Source organism: Bufo gargarizans, unplaced genomic scaffold (genome assembly GCF_014858855.1).
Source record: "Bufo gargarizans isolate SCDJY-AF-19 unplaced genomic scaffold, ASM1485885v1 original_scaffold_1742_pilon:::fragment_2:::debris, whole genome shotgun sequence".
Taxonomy (NCBI): domain Eukaryota; kingdom Metazoa; phylum Chordata; class Amphibia; order Anura; family Bufonidae; genus Bufo; species Bufo gargarizans.
This window is the reverse complement of record NW_025334490.1, coordinates 119,778-135,248: the sequence shown is the minus strand read 5'-3', so window position 1 is coordinate 135,248 and position 15,471 is coordinate 119,778. Positions and strand designations below refer to the sequence as shown.

At 42.9% G+C, this 15,471-nt stretch overlaps 1 protein-coding gene across 2 annotated transcripts in view; it reads right to left on the bottom strand.

Annotated features, from left to right (window-relative positions):
- Positions 1–15,471, bottom strand: part of FBLN1 (fibulin 1) — a 93,578-nt gene that overhangs the window by 12,079 nt on the left and 66,028 nt on the right. The window contains exons 15-16 of one of the 2 annotated variants that reach the window (XM_044274413.1): positions 6,355–6,491; positions 5,054–5,188 (exon numbers count right to left, since the gene is read on the bottom strand). In XM_044274413.1, coding sequence (XP_044130348.1) covers positions 5,054–5,188; positions 6,355–6,491 — 272 coding nt within the window. Of the gene's footprint in view, positions 1–5,053; positions 5,189–6,354; positions 6,492–11,958; positions 12,412–15,471 lie in introns of those variants that run through there. The other variant, XM_044274414.1, reaches the window with a different exon arrangement.

Genomic DNA, 15,471 nt, shown 5'->3' with positions numbered 1-15,471 from the left:
TAATGACCAATTTGTGCAGAAATCCTTATCATTCCAAAGGGTTCACATACTTTTTCTTGCAACTGTATATGCATTTCCAGGTAGTTGGCACTTATATCTGCAAGGATGTTTCTAATCGTGCAACTGCAGGAGTGGGAAGCCTGCCCACCACCAGGGACTGCAGGGTTCCACATAGAGAAGGCGAAGATGGTTTTCTACTGTCCTCGCCTTCTCTATTGCTGTATATGCAGTGATCTATGCAGGTTTTTTTTTTGGTTTAGGACCACGCTGCTACTTCGCCAATGGGGGAATCTTCAATCTAGCACCAAACCAACCGCATATCTGGACATAGGAAGCAGAATCAACCTCCACAAATGCACTCCTCTCCTCCCACACACTCCTGTGGGATATCGAGAGATCGTACCAATAGTGAAGCACTGATTTCTTCAGTCAGATATAAAGGTTTATTATACTCACAAAGCCAATCTTTGTTAAAAGCATATCACAAATTGATGAAATACAGTTCGTACTCTTGCCTGACCCGGGTTTCACTTTTGCGCTTCTTCAAGTGCTAGATTGAAGATTCCCCCATTGGCGAAGTAGCAGCGCGGTCCTACACCAAAAACGCTTAGACTGACTTTGTGAATACTACCCACTTCACATCAGGACCTGCACTACTAACAATACAGGCAACGTATTAGAGTGAATTTTATTTTACTGGCAGTGATCTATGACCTCTGTATATACAGGTCAGGAATTAGCAATATAGCAGCTTTCTGCTTTGGTCCCAGTGGCCATGTGATCGTTGGGGATTGGGTAACTGCACAGGCTGCTGGGCCTTAGCACACCTAGATCAGCTCTGCTGTGAGGCTGTACAGCATTCTAAAGCATCTGGGGGCTGTATTCCCCTTGTTACCAAGGACATAGCTATAGGGGAAGCAGGGAAAGTGGCTGCCTTGGAGCCCAAACTCAGAAGGGGCCCATCCAGGAGGAGGACTAAAAGGTTTTATTGTCAGGGTCCACTCAGCACTATTATAAAATTACATTATATACAGAGACACTGTAGGAAATGGATGGAGCAGCTTCCTGGCTTGGTCTGAGAGAGCGATCTTGACCACAGTGATCTTGATTAAAAATTTGCTTTGGGGCCTAATAATTTCTAGTTAGACCACTGATTGTTACTGAGGAAAATATGTCAGCCCGTTATAGAAGTCAGCAATAAAAAAGTTATGTTTAAATGTCCCCCAAAGATCTTTTATGATCTTTTGGGGGGCACAAAGAGTAAAAAAAAAAAAAAAAAAAAAAAAAAACTGTCACCACACTCCGCATCACAGCTTTGGCCTCACCCCCACAACCATAACCCATACATCCCTTATATCAAAATGACCATTATGGAAATGGGACATCTTTTTTTTTTAAAGTATTTTATTTGCACTTTGTGCTAGTAAAAAATAGACTATTTTTCCATATTTTAAAATTTTCCCAGGTTTAAGAAAAAACACTAAAATAAAGCCAAATATAAAAAATAAAACAACAAAATAAAGCCTCATGTATCACCAAAAAAGCTGCAAAAATGTGTTCCATAACAGATCGGAAAAAAAAAAACATAGCACATAACTAAAAAATGTTTATAGCACTTGCACTAAATAAAAACTATATAATGGTCAAGAAGGGGGGGCAAATGGCCTGGTCTTGAACTGGTTAAGTTATTACAATAATCACTAGTTGGGGTCACATGACTAGCTGTTATAGTCCCTTAACAGAAGAGGATAGTTGGGATAGTCCAATAAATTCTTACGGAAGTATGTCCTCCATTGTTTTTGAGACCCTGCTGAGTATCTGAGACATTTCTTAACAATCAGCTGTCAGCACTTGCTGTACTTAAAAGGCATAGATGTTACTTTAGCTGAGAAGCAAGGACATTTATCCATCTTCTGGGTAGCCAAAACATGAACTTTACCTTCAGGTCAATTGGTAATTGTATTTATGATGGTCCCAGGTGAAAACAGATGCTTGCTCCTGTGTGGGCCAATCTGAGGTTAGTTAGAGTAGAATAATTGCTTGGAGCAAGGGTTAAGATGTTGTCATAACATATGGGATAATAGTCCCCACCTACACTAATATTAGTTACCAGCAGTGTCGGATTGGCACACCAGAAAAGCAGAGGACCCTCCAGTGGGCCTAGGCTCTAATACCATAATGGGCCCGAATGTCCAGAGAATTTTTTTTTGGGAGCTGCCTTTAGAGACAATCAATTTCTACTAAGGCCTATTTCTTTGAAACCAACATAATCATAAACTTCTCATGTTCTGAACTTGCTACTGAAATTGGTTATGATGGATTGGAGCCCCATTCCAAGTTTTGCTGTTTTGCTGTAAGGCCCCATGGGTTCTTGCAGGAACGGCCTGTGAACTAGAAGTGGCCCTGGAAAAAAACTTAAAAGTGGCCCCATGTTGCAGGTGGTTCCATTTTGAAAGAAGGCAATATAATAGGCAGTGGCAACAGAAGTAGGAGGGCCAGAAATACCCTAGTGCAGAGCAATATACCTACCTAGCTGAACCAAATACCGCAGTGCAGCACAAAATACTGCCACCTGTGCCATAGTATTTAACTGTATAGCTGTCCTGAGGACGTCAAAACAGTTGAATTCAGGAGGGCTGCTGGCCAGGGGAATAGGAGAGAATCAGATCATTATGTACCCGCTTGTGGCTTTGAGGAGGACTTGGGTGGCCCTCCTACTCATTGGCCCACCAGGAAACTATATTAAGTTTTGTTGTGGTTAATGGTGAACACTCTATCACGGTAAAATGGGAAATTACCCTGAGCCTCTACCACTTTGCCCCAAGCATGTTGTCATTTATGAATTATATGATGTCATTATGTGGGCACTAAATAGTGATTTTGGGACTTTTATATATTCAATGTATGGCAGTATGTGGTAGCTTTATGTGGTCAGTGATATTTAGCACAGAGTAACAGTATTATTTAGTACACCTCTCCCATTATATGATGTCGTAAATGCCAAAAGTGGCCACTCGATAAATAAATACACATATGTACAGTAAGTTCTGTATCTAGAGCCTCTCATGGGCACAAAAATCACTTCTATTATGGAGCCCAAGCAGCTTCCCTCACCTTCTCTGGGCACAGATTCCAGGAATTAAAATAACTACCGTACATGAGTGTTTTAGTGCCCTCTGATGGCTACTGCAGGAACTGCAGCGCTCTCTGGTTTCAGCTAGTGGCAGAGAGCGATAACCAATTAATTTCTTGGGCCAATTTTTGATTTTCCTTGTGGGCATACCACCACAGTCAAGAAGCAGATAATACATACTATGTAGTTTTCCTTTGTATGCAGACCACCACTTTCCTGAAGCAACTTAGTAATATACATGGGATGCATGACCTCCCCCCCCCCCCCCCCCCCACCAAAAAAAAAAAAAGTCTTCTTGTTCCATTCAACGTGTTGTATGTGGTGGGGGAGACAACCACAACGATCTTTGCCGAGATAATCCATCCCACCTCACAGGTGTGGCATATCAAGGTGCTGATTAGACAGCATGAATATTGCACAGGTGTGCCTTAGACTTCCCACAATAAAAGCACACTCTGAAATGTGCAGTTTGATCACACAGTACAATGCCACAGATGTCGCAACGTTTAAGGGAGCGTGCAGTTGGCATGCTGACTGCAGGAATGTCTACCAGAGCTGTTGCCCGTGCAATGAATGTTAATTTCTCTACCATAAGCCGTCTCCAAAGGCGTTTCAGAGAATTTGGCAATACATCCAACCAGCCTCACAACCAACCGCAGACCACGTGTAACCACACCTGCCCAGAATCTCTACATCCAGCATGTTCACCTCCATGATCGTCTAAGACCAGCCACCCGGACAGCTGCAGCAACAATCAGTTTGCATAACCAAAGAATTTCTGCAGAAACTGTCAGAAACCGTCTCAGGGAAGCTCATCTGCATGCTCGTCGTCCTCATTGGGTTCTGGACCTGACTGTAGTTCATGGTCATAACCGGCTTGAGTGGGCAAATGCTCACATTCAATGGCGTCTGATACGTTGGAGAGACGTTCTGTTCACGGATGAGTCCTGGTTTTTACTGTTCAGGGCAGATGGCAGACAGCGTGGTGTTGTGTGGGTGAGCGGTTTACGTTGTGGATCGAGTGGCCCATGGTGGTGGTGGGGTATGGTATGGCCAGGCATATGTTATGGACAACGAACACAGGTGCATTTTATTGATGGCATTTTGAATGCACAGAGATACCGTGACGAGATCCTGAGGCCCATTGTTGTGCCATTCATCCACGACCATCACCTCATGTTGCAGCATGATAATGCATGGCCCCATATTGCAAGGACACAATTCCTGGAAGCTGAGAACATCCCAGTTCTTGCATGGCCAGCATACTCACCGGACATGTCACCAATTGAGCATGTATGGGATGCTCTGGATCGGCGTATATGACAGCATGTTCCAGTTACTGCCAATATTCTGCAACTTCACACAGCTATTGAAGAGGACTGGACCAACATTCCACAGGCCACAATCAACAACCTGATCAATTCTATGCGATGGAAATGTGTTCCACTGCGTGAGGCAAATGATACTGACTGGTTTTCTGACATCATCCCCAGTAAGGCAAAACTGTGCACATTTCAGAGTGTCCTTTTATTGTGGGAAGTCTAAGGGACACCCGTGCAATATTCATGTTGTTTAATCAGCACCTTGATATGCCACACCTGTGAGGTGGGATGGATTATCTCGGCAAAGGAGAAGTGCTCACTAACACAGATTTAGACAGATTTGTGAACAATATTGTTCAGCTCATGCAAAATGGGAGGAAAACCGAAAGTGTTGCGTTTATATTTTTGTTCAGTGTATTTTAATGACTGCCATGTAATACTACATGCCCCCTGTAGTTGGCGCTACAGATGATTGCCAGAGGTAAGAAAAGCTAGACCTCCAGTGATCAGCTGATCAGTGACAAGCCCTACTCAAATTTTATAGATTTTTGTAGGAAATGCTCTTTAGCTGTCTTGGTGGAAGAGAAGGAGTACTTACCGACTATGGTTCCATCCATATAACGTTTCTGAATATCAAAGGAGTCTCTTATATTTCCCTCAATGATATGAAATATGATGTCTGGCTGAGGGCCGGGTGAGTATGCAGGAGTCACAGCACGGAGGAAGATAATGTCTGTGGAGAGACATCACATAATGTACATTATAAAAACTGTCCTTGTTGCCCATAGCAGCCTATCACAGCACAGCTTTCATTTCTTAAACTACTATGGAAAACTGAAAGATTAGTCGTTGCCAGGGGCAATAAATCCCATTTTCTTTTTAGACAGTTTTGATTAATTTGGTCCTATGTGTGAAGGAAGCCTCAGGCTGAGTTCACGTCAGCGTTCAGCCATTCCGTTCTCATATTCCATTATAGGAGGAGAACGGAAAGGACGGATTAGGCACATAACTGAGCCTATGGAACCCATAGACTATAATGGGGTCTGCTAGGTTTCCGTTCAGAGGAAGATTTTTGAAGCGGAGACAAAACTGACCCATAGATTATAATTATTATAGTCTATGGGGTCCGTAGGCTCCGTTCGGCTCAGTTATGTGCCGAATCCATCCTTTCCGTTCTCCTGCTCCTATAACTGAGCAGGAGAACGGAAAGGCTTAACATTGATGTGAACTCAGCCTCAGGGCTCATGCACACAAACGTATTTTCTTTCCGCTTCCGTTCAGGTTTTTTTTTACGGACCGTATGCGGAACCATTCACTTCAATGGGTCCGCAAAAACAATGGAAAGTACTCCATGTGCATTCCGTTTTGTATTTCCATATTTGTGTTCCGCAAAAAGGTCCATGTGCATTCCGTTTTGTATTTCCATATTTCCGTTCTGCAAAAAAGTTGTGCATGTCTTATTATTGTCCACAAATCACAGTCCGAGGCCCCATTCAAGTCAATGGGTCCGCAAAAAATATAAAACGCACACGGAACACATCTGTATGTCACATGTATTTTATCCATATTTTGCGAATCCATACTGTAGAAATGCTATCCCCAGCCCATATTGCTCATGTGTTTAGTGATTAATAAGTTACTGTTCAAATTTTCGATCCGCAAAAAACTGATCGCATACGGAAACCATACGGATATGTTTTGTGGAATAACGGAAGAGGACTAAAATCAGGGAAAAAAAAACTCAGATATGGAACGGATCCGTGAAAAACGGACCGCAAAACTACAACGGTCGTGTGGATGAGCCCTAAGAAAGTGGACAAAAGCTGTCACGGGGACACAGGAGCAGAGGAACTTCACTCTTCAGACCAGTAAATTCATGGACTGCCTTCATCAACTCACCTTCTGGATGAATGAATTCCCGGAAAGTGGGCAGAGAGATGACAGTGTTGGATATGGAGTGGACAGGATCAGTTATGCAGTTGAAGTCACTTGGCCGGCAGGATTTAATACAGCGACTATTATCTCTTCTTTCATATCTAAAATGTGATGGAAAGAAATGTCAAGCATTACATAATACCATGTGGTGTGCTGAACAAACAGTACACAGTCAACCGTAGTCTGTGCCACATAACATTGCCAACCATAGGCAGTGCCCCATAACATTGCCAACCATAGTCAGTCCTCATGACATTGTCAACCATAGTCAGTCCCCATGACATTGTCAACCATAGTCAGTCCCCATGACATTGTCAACCATAGTCTGTCCCCCATGAAATTGTCAACCATAGTCCGTCCTCATGACATTGTCAACCAAAGTCCGTCCCCCGTGACATTGTCAACCATAGTCAGTCCCCCATGACATTGCCAAACATAGTCATTGCCAAAGCCTAGTCAGTGCACATGACATTGCCAACCATAGTCAGTCCCCCATAATATTGCCAACCATAGTCAGTGCGCCATTTACATTGTTGACCACTGTCATTGTCCTCATAACATTGTCAACCACGGTCAATGCCACATAACATTATCATCCATAGTTAGTGCCCCCATAATGTTATGAACCATAGATAGTTCTTCCATTAAATTGTCGACCATTCTCATTGCTCTAATAATATTGTCAACCATATTCAGTGCCATTATTACATTGCCGACCACTATCATTGCCCTCATAACATTGTCAACCACTGTCAGTACCCCATAACATTCTATTCTTTAGTAAGTGCCCCTTAAAGGGGTTCTGCCGATCAGCCTATTGAGAAGGCAGCGGCGCTGACAGTAGCGCCGCGGCCTTCTTGCTGTTTACCGCAGGCCCAGTGACGTCACAACTAGTAACAACTGGGCGGGGCTAAGCTCTGTTCACTTGAATGCCAGAGCCGCTGCCTTCTCAAACAGCTGATCGGCAGGGGTCCTGGGTGTGGGACCTCCACTGATCAGATGCTGATGATCTGTCCAGAGGATAGCTCATCAGTTTAAAAAAACTGCAGAACCCCTTTAATGTTATCAACCACAGTCAGTGCCTTCATAACATTGTCAGCCACTGTCTTACCTCATATAATATTTTCAACTATAGTCAGTGCTCCGATGATATTATCAGCCACAGCTATTGTCCCATAGTAATGTTAACTACAGACAGGGCCCCAAAATGTTGTTAACCACTTTTAGTGCCCTCTTAGCATTGTCAGCCATGATCAGTAGCCCCATGATGTTACCGACCACAGTCAGTGCTCCCATAATATTGTCAGCCATGGTCAGTGGCATTATAACACCATCATTTAAAGTCGATGCCCCCATAACATTATTAACCATTTACAGTGCCCCTATAACCTTATCAGCCACTAACAATGTTGTACAATCTAAGGCCTAATTCAGACTGCAGTAATTTCCATCTGTGCTATCTAGACTGCATTCACATGGCACATGAACTCATTAAAGTAAATGGTGCAGTTAATACTTTGGTTGTCTGTTTCTGTCCAAAGACTCATTCATTGAAGTGACACACCCTGACCCCCCTTTCAAAGAACTCTGACAATGATAGGACGCTAGAAAAATCTTTAATCTCATTAGTGGTCTAGTTGAAGTAATGAGGTGACTATGACTGTGTTCTGCATGTGCATAGGAGCATTTAGGAGGACCAACATAGCTTTACACTGCTACTTGCCAAGGGCGTACATACCTTACACTGCTGCCTGCCAAGGGAGTATATACCACAGAACCTGCTTGTGCAGCTATTAGGGGGCCCTTGAAGAGAGGATGTCCAGCCATGGTTGGTGCAATCTCCTTGCTATTGGGTGGCATTGTTAGCATGCAAGTTAGAGGGGTTAACCCAAGGGTTTTGAAAGAAGCCATCAACACTGAACCCTTCTGTCCTGGGTGTCAGAACCTGGCATTAAAATGGGGGCCATTTTGATCTTTACTATGGAGCCCATATCTTCTATATATGCTGGCTGCACTGAATAACACAGTTAATTGTGTGTGTCACGCTGGAAGGAATCCATGGAGGTAATAGTCTTATTGTTAAGAACATTCTGGAGGATTTATCAAAATTGGTGCAAAGGTGGAGCCGTTTCCCATGGCAAACAATAAGATTTCAGCTCTTGGGTCCTTGGAAAATAAAAGCAGTCACCTCATTGGTTGCTAAGGCTGACCACAACACTATTGTCTTGTATCTGTGTTTCAAATGGTCCCCTGACCAACTTAGCTCTTTCCATAACTTCAGTAGACCCTTTGCCCTCCATTCTTCAGATAAGTAGGGCTTTCAGAGGCAGGCCCCACTTATCAGACATTAAAGCCTGGAAAAGTCCCACATTTTTCTTAGTTCTCCCTTTTTTCTTCGAAAGTTGAGTGACAATCAAAATGGCAATGAATGTGGAGATCTCTGGACCCATGTGAGGTACAGGGCTGGTTCTAGCTTTTTTAGAAATATATTATCATGTACGTTATATCTGATTTTCATTTTTTACTTTATTCATTGCATAAAGCTCTTTTATAATCACTAAACTTCCCACACGACTGAAGAAAATTGCCTCATAAATATTCAGTGATATACCCTCTGCTACCGAAATTGGCAGAACTGCAGTTGAATGAAAACCTGTACACTCTTATGACATGTCTGTTTTAGCAATTACAAGCATTTCCCATGTAATACCAATGTAATACCAATGCGCATGGACACATCCCCAATTAGTAACTCTCAGCTGGAACTTTGTTGCAAAAAGCTAGTTATCTGAGTGATCTCCTCAGTATAGGGAGTAGAAATTGGTAATGCCATCCCTCTTCCCCATACTTAATCTTTGTTTGCCGGCAGCATATCTTCATTACACAGCAGGATTTGGTGCCTGCAAACTTAGATTTTTAAACTTGTTGTAAGATTTATATTGCCCAATTGAACGTTGTTTTGGTCTGCATCCGAGTCGCAGTTTTGGCGGTTCGGATGCTGACCCATTCACTTCAATGGGGCTGCAAAAGATGCGGACAGCACTCTGTGTGCTGTCCGCATCCGTTGCTCTGTTCCTTGGTCCGCAAAAAAAATATAACCTGTCCTATTCTTGTCCGTTTTGCGGACAAGAATAGGCAGTTATATTAATGGCTGTCCGTGCCATTCCGCAAATTGCAGAACGCACACGGACTCTATCCATGTTTTGCGGATCCGCAATTTGCGGACCGTAAAACACACAACGGTCGTGTGCATGTAGCCTTATCTTGAGTGTTCATAAAATCTGAGATTAGAGATAAGGAACTGTCAGCTGAGCTGCCTGATAGAACAGAAAATTCAGATCCTGCTACTAGAGAATCTCAGTGCTGTATAGAGAAATTGTTTAATAAGGACTAGTTGGAAAAAGGATTTTTAGCTTAAAATAGGTAAAATGCAATAATAAAAAAAAAAATTGCCTCTAAAAGGTATACATAGCTTCTAAAGGGGTTGCCCTACCATTCATTAGGATAGGTCATCAATATCTGATTGGCGGGGGTCCAACACCCGGCGACCCTGCCGATCAGCTGGTAGAACAGGAGACGGAGCTCCATACGAGTGCTGCTTCCTCTTCACTACACTGCACGTGGTCTTGGAAGCTACGGTGGTGCAGTGTAATGACAAGCAATCACCCCTTTCACTTGAATGGAGTGAGTAATTACACAATGCCACTACTCCAGAGGAGAAAACATATAGTGTAGCGAGGAGGAAGCAGCGCTTGCATGGAGTGTCACCACCTCTTCAGATAGATGATCAGCAGGGGTGTAGGTTAGACCCTGCTCAGCATTGGATGGGAGCTCCTTGAGCCCACTAGAGGGAATTATTCTCTGCGCCCAACCCCCATATCATCAATAAAGTCTATTAGGTTATGATTCAAAGAAATAGACCCTAGTGGCAATTTATTGTCTATAAAGACAGCTCCAAAAGTTTTTGTTTTTTCCTGGACCATTGAGGACTGTATGGAGATCTACCGTAACTGCAGAAGTTCTAATAAGAGAACTGGTTAATTTCATCCCTGCCTGCTTAGATTTCATGATGATATCACAATTGGCGATGTGGATGGGATTTGTCCTGCTGCCGTCAGTACTGACTGCCATTCTGCATGTATTAAATGCCACGGTGTGTGATGGAAACATATCCACATGACAGTTAGAGCTCCATCATCCCATCCCTTAATGCTCAGCAAGACACCTTACACTTAATGTTCCTGTCACATGTACTCTCTTCTTAAAGGGAAATGGATGCTTGCTGCATGTTACTTACAGGGCCCACTATGGGATCAGAGCCCGGGACCACCAGACGATCCTCTGGTGGGCCAGTCCGACACTGCCCCTGCTAGTCGCTCATGGAGTTTCTGCCATGAGTATAAATGGTGGTAAACCCTCATTAGTACCTGAATAAATGTTCTTCATCGCCACTATTATCTCCTCTTTGGACAATCTTTATAGAAACCTGGCAGGAAGTGTTTAATTTTCCTGCAGTGCCACCAGAGGCAAAACTGAGCATTACACACAGTGCCTAAGTAGGTGGGTTGTCTGACAAACAACCCACCTCCAGAATGAGCTAGACCTCTAGGAGAACCCATCACCTCCCTGGAAATGTCTGTTTTTTAGTAAATACTTGTATTGCCAAAAGAATAACATTTCTAGATCATTTTTCCTCAGGGTTATGGTATTCCTCTGTTATTCTTCCTAGAAATATATGGATAAATTGACAATGGTTTGATAGGCCATTCCCCTTATTAACACACTGTCTCCACACACTGACAAATTTAGAGATGAGCGAAGCTAAAAAAAACTTAAAATACTGTAGGGAGATTTGTCTGTGTACAGTATTAGAATGTATGGGCTCCGATGAGCCGAAGTTAGTTATTTACAAAGTCGCGCGGTAATTGATTATTACAGTGAAAACCGGCTCAAAACCGAAGCCAAGTTCAGTTCCAAATTTTGAAGTGTTTTTTTCACTGTAATAATCCATTACCGAAGTTATTCGACGAAGTCTCGCGCTACTTCTTAAATAACTGACTTCTGCTCATTGGAGCCCATACATTCTAATACTGTACGGAGATGAATCTCAGTTTAGTATTATAACGATTTCTTTGCTCTGCTCTGCTTGCTTCGCTCATCTCTACTGACAATGCCAACATTATTCGGGTTTAGCCACACTTACAGGTTCTTGATACTGTTTTTGAAACCAAAATCAGAAGAGGATAAAAAAATAAAAAATAAAATGTATTAGGGATTATACCAGTTCTCCACTTTGCATCCACTCTTTGTTTTGGTATCAAAAACTGCATTAAAAACCTTCCTGTGTGGCTGCACCCTTAGAACAGTGTCACTGTGTTCACACTCTCTTGATAAATTGGAATAATAATGATGAATTGCCAATGTATTCATCCATTTCCAGGAGGAATAACCGAAGAACAGTTCAATACAGAGTTCTAAGATCCATCACATGACTTCTTTAAACCAGGTTCATGCAACCAATGTATTATGACATGGAAACTTTACATATTCTCAAACCACAAGAACAACCGCATGCAACAAAATCAACTTTATTCAATCTAAGAACAAGTAAGAATTAAGAAAAAATAAAAATACAATAATGAGGATGAGCCCCAGAGCGGACATTTACTTCAAAGCTCTGCAGTGACAAAAACATTTAGTTTGGCTATGAACGTGTTCAAGGTCCCATGTCGAATGAGATTCATCTGGATAGTTAGGAGGAAGTCCTGGGGCTCTGTAATAGGCTGCTGGAGGGCCACCAGGCCACTGTGGGAGTTCACATTTTTGGTAACGAAATAACCCTTCTCGTTCCCGCTGGTAATGACCAGTTGAATGTTATCGCCAGGGACAGCATGGGATGGGCCCATACGGAAAATGTCGGTGGGGACTGGGATGTTGGTGGGGAATGATAGGTGGTGATAGGTAATTCTCAGGGGCAGGCTCTGGCACTCATTGTCAAAACAAGGCAAGCGCTCGCAGCGGCTGCAAGAAAAGTGAGAGACAAGACAAGAGAAGAATTAGTGCGCGTGAAGCAAGCCTGTCAGCAGAGCAGGAGAGACAACGAACAAGGGTGCAGTAACCAGCTGACAGGTATGTTATAGGGCAGCTCAAGCCATTGGGATACTTTTTCACTCAGACGCCACTTTTAACATCATTTTACAGGTGAAATGTCCAAAAAGTCCTGTGTAAAAAATAAACCTTCTACTAATTCTCTAGTCACATCTAGAGCAGTGTTCAGAGTTCTGGTAACTACTACTTCTAGTCTGTGAACTATACAGACGATGAGCCAGCAGAGGGCAGCAGTGAGATTCCAGGTCATGTAACTCATGGACTAAAGGTCCCTTTACTTGGGATGATGGACAAACAGATTGTTGGGAAGGAAGCGTTCCTTCCCGGCAATCTGCTGATCGCTAGCGGAGGAGACCGGTGTACTTACATGCACCGATCTCCTCCAGAGTGTGCGTTTCGCACGTTCATCGGGTAATCGGCAGTGCATTTAAACCGCCGACAAGCATTATTATGAACGTTCGTTAGCAATGATCTGTTCGATTCTCGGCCCGTGTAAAGAGCCCTGACCTAGAAGGAAGCAGAATTCTTGGAAAGCTTTTGATGTGAATAGAGTAGAAGATATAAATAGAACTCAAATTCATTCTAGCGAGAAGTGAATCAATTCGTATGAATCCAATTACTTCTGAACACATTTTCCATGTGTGAGGGACTGTACCTCGCAGATGATTCCCCACTCTGCCAGCAGACTAACATGGCCACACATCTCCAAGGCCATGCTAATCTCACCCAATGCGCTGTTACTACAAGTAGTGGTGCATGCACAAATGATATGCCTACAAGAACAAATCAGTGATTGTTCGCACGCTGGTAAAATTTGTTGCAAATTTGCTGTTTCAGATTTGTAGGCCTATCATCGCAGTACCGGCACATGCACGACATTATCATGATCTCAGGAGATATGAGGCCATGATAATCTGATGGCTGAGGCAGCATCCAGAGCTGTAGGGACACTCCTTCACAAGATTAAATCAATTCGCTCATTCACTACCTGAAACGGCAATGCCCACAACTTGTGCAAATGTGTATAATACTGCAGATCGGGCCCTTTCACTTGAAGGGCTGATCTGCAGTACTGAACATGGCCAATCACATATGGACATTGATGCTCCTAGTGGAGAGGGAAACACTAATATTATATACTGATAGACCATCAATTTAAAATCTCTGAAAATGCCTATAAAATCTGAGTAATCTGAGATTGGTTGCTATGGACATTCTGCCTGACAGGGTATCCCTAGTAACCATTCTGCCCTATCGGACGCAGCTGCTCTGGCCACAGCTGGATTGATACCATGCTGGCAGAGTAGGGTATAAACAGTTAGGCTGGTTTCACACGGGTGTTGCGGGAAAAGATGCGGGTGCGTTGCAGGAACATGCACGATTTTTCGGCGCGAGTGCAAACTCATTGTAATGCTTTTTGCACGCACGTGTGAAAAATCAGCATGTTTGGTACCCAAACCCAAACTTCTTCACAGAAGTTCAGGTTTGGGTTAGTTGTAGTGTAGATTGTATTATTTCCTCTTATAACATGGTTATAAGGGAAAATAATAGCATTCTGAATACAGAATGCATAGTACAATAGGGCTGGAGGGGTTAAAAAAAAAATAACAATTTAACTCACCTTAATCCACTTGATCGCGCAGCCCGGCTTCTCTTCTGTCTTTTCTTTGAGGAAAAGGACCTTTGATGAAGTCACTGCGCTCATCACATGGTCCAATCACATGGTTCATCGCCATGGTGATAGATCATGTGATGGACCATGTGATGAGCGCAGTGACGTCATCAACGGTCCTTTTCCTGTGCACAGGAAAGATGAAGACAGAAGAGAAGCCGGGCTGCACGAACAAGTGGATTAAGGTGAGTTTAAAACAAATTTAACCCCTCCAGCCCTATTGTACTATGCATTCTGTATTTAGAATGCTATTATTTTCCCTTATAACCATGCTATAAGGGAAAATTATAATGATCAGGTCCCCATCCCAATAGTCTCCTAGCAACCGTGCGTGAAAATCGCACCGCATCCGCACTTGCTTGCGGATGGTTGAGATTTTCACGCAGCCCCATTTACTTCTATGGGGCCTGCGTTGCGTGAAAAACACACAATATTGAGCATGCTGCTATTTTCACGCAACGCACAAGTGATGCGTGAAAATCGCGGCTCATATGCACAGCCCCATTGAAATGAATGGGTCAGGATTCAGTGCAGGTGCAATGCGTTCACCTCACGCATTGCACCCGGTGGAAATCTCGCCCGTGTGAAAGAGGCCTTAGGCATTAGTAATGCAATGACATCCCTTTCACAGCCTGCATTATCAGATTTTTCTTCTTTTTTTTTTTAATTGTCTGGAGGCAATAAGTGACCCTTCCATCATGAACATGAGATGTTTCTGCAGTTATATCAGTGGAGCTGGGTGTTAAAAAGTATTCCAGAAAGATGGCTTGGCAGGTCAGCTGACCTAGAAAACTGGATGTAAAGCATCTATAGGATAATACTGTGCATTCGGAAAGTCTTTAGGCCCTTTCACTTTTTTCACATTTTGCTATGTTGCTGCATTGAGAGCTTCAGAGGATCTGATTACAAGAATGTGAGGAACTCCCGAGGTGTGCGAACCATGTGGCATCATACCCAAGAAGACTGGAGGCTGCCAATGGTGCTGCAACTAAAAGTCCCGAGTAAAGGGTCTGAACACTTAATGCAAGGTTTTAGTTTTTCTTTTTTAATGAAGTGCAAACATTTCTAAAATCTTGTTTTCACTTTCTCATCATTGGGTATTATTATTTTTTTTATCTTATTTTATTACAAGGTCTCAACATAAAATGTGAAAAAGGTAAAAGGGTCTGAAGATTTTCCAAATGCACTATATATATATATGCAGCTCCATCAACACGTAAACTAAAAACAACATAAAACACATAAAAGCAGACAGGCATGGTCCTAGCTATAAGCAAGATGATGTAAAGCTTTAGTTCTAT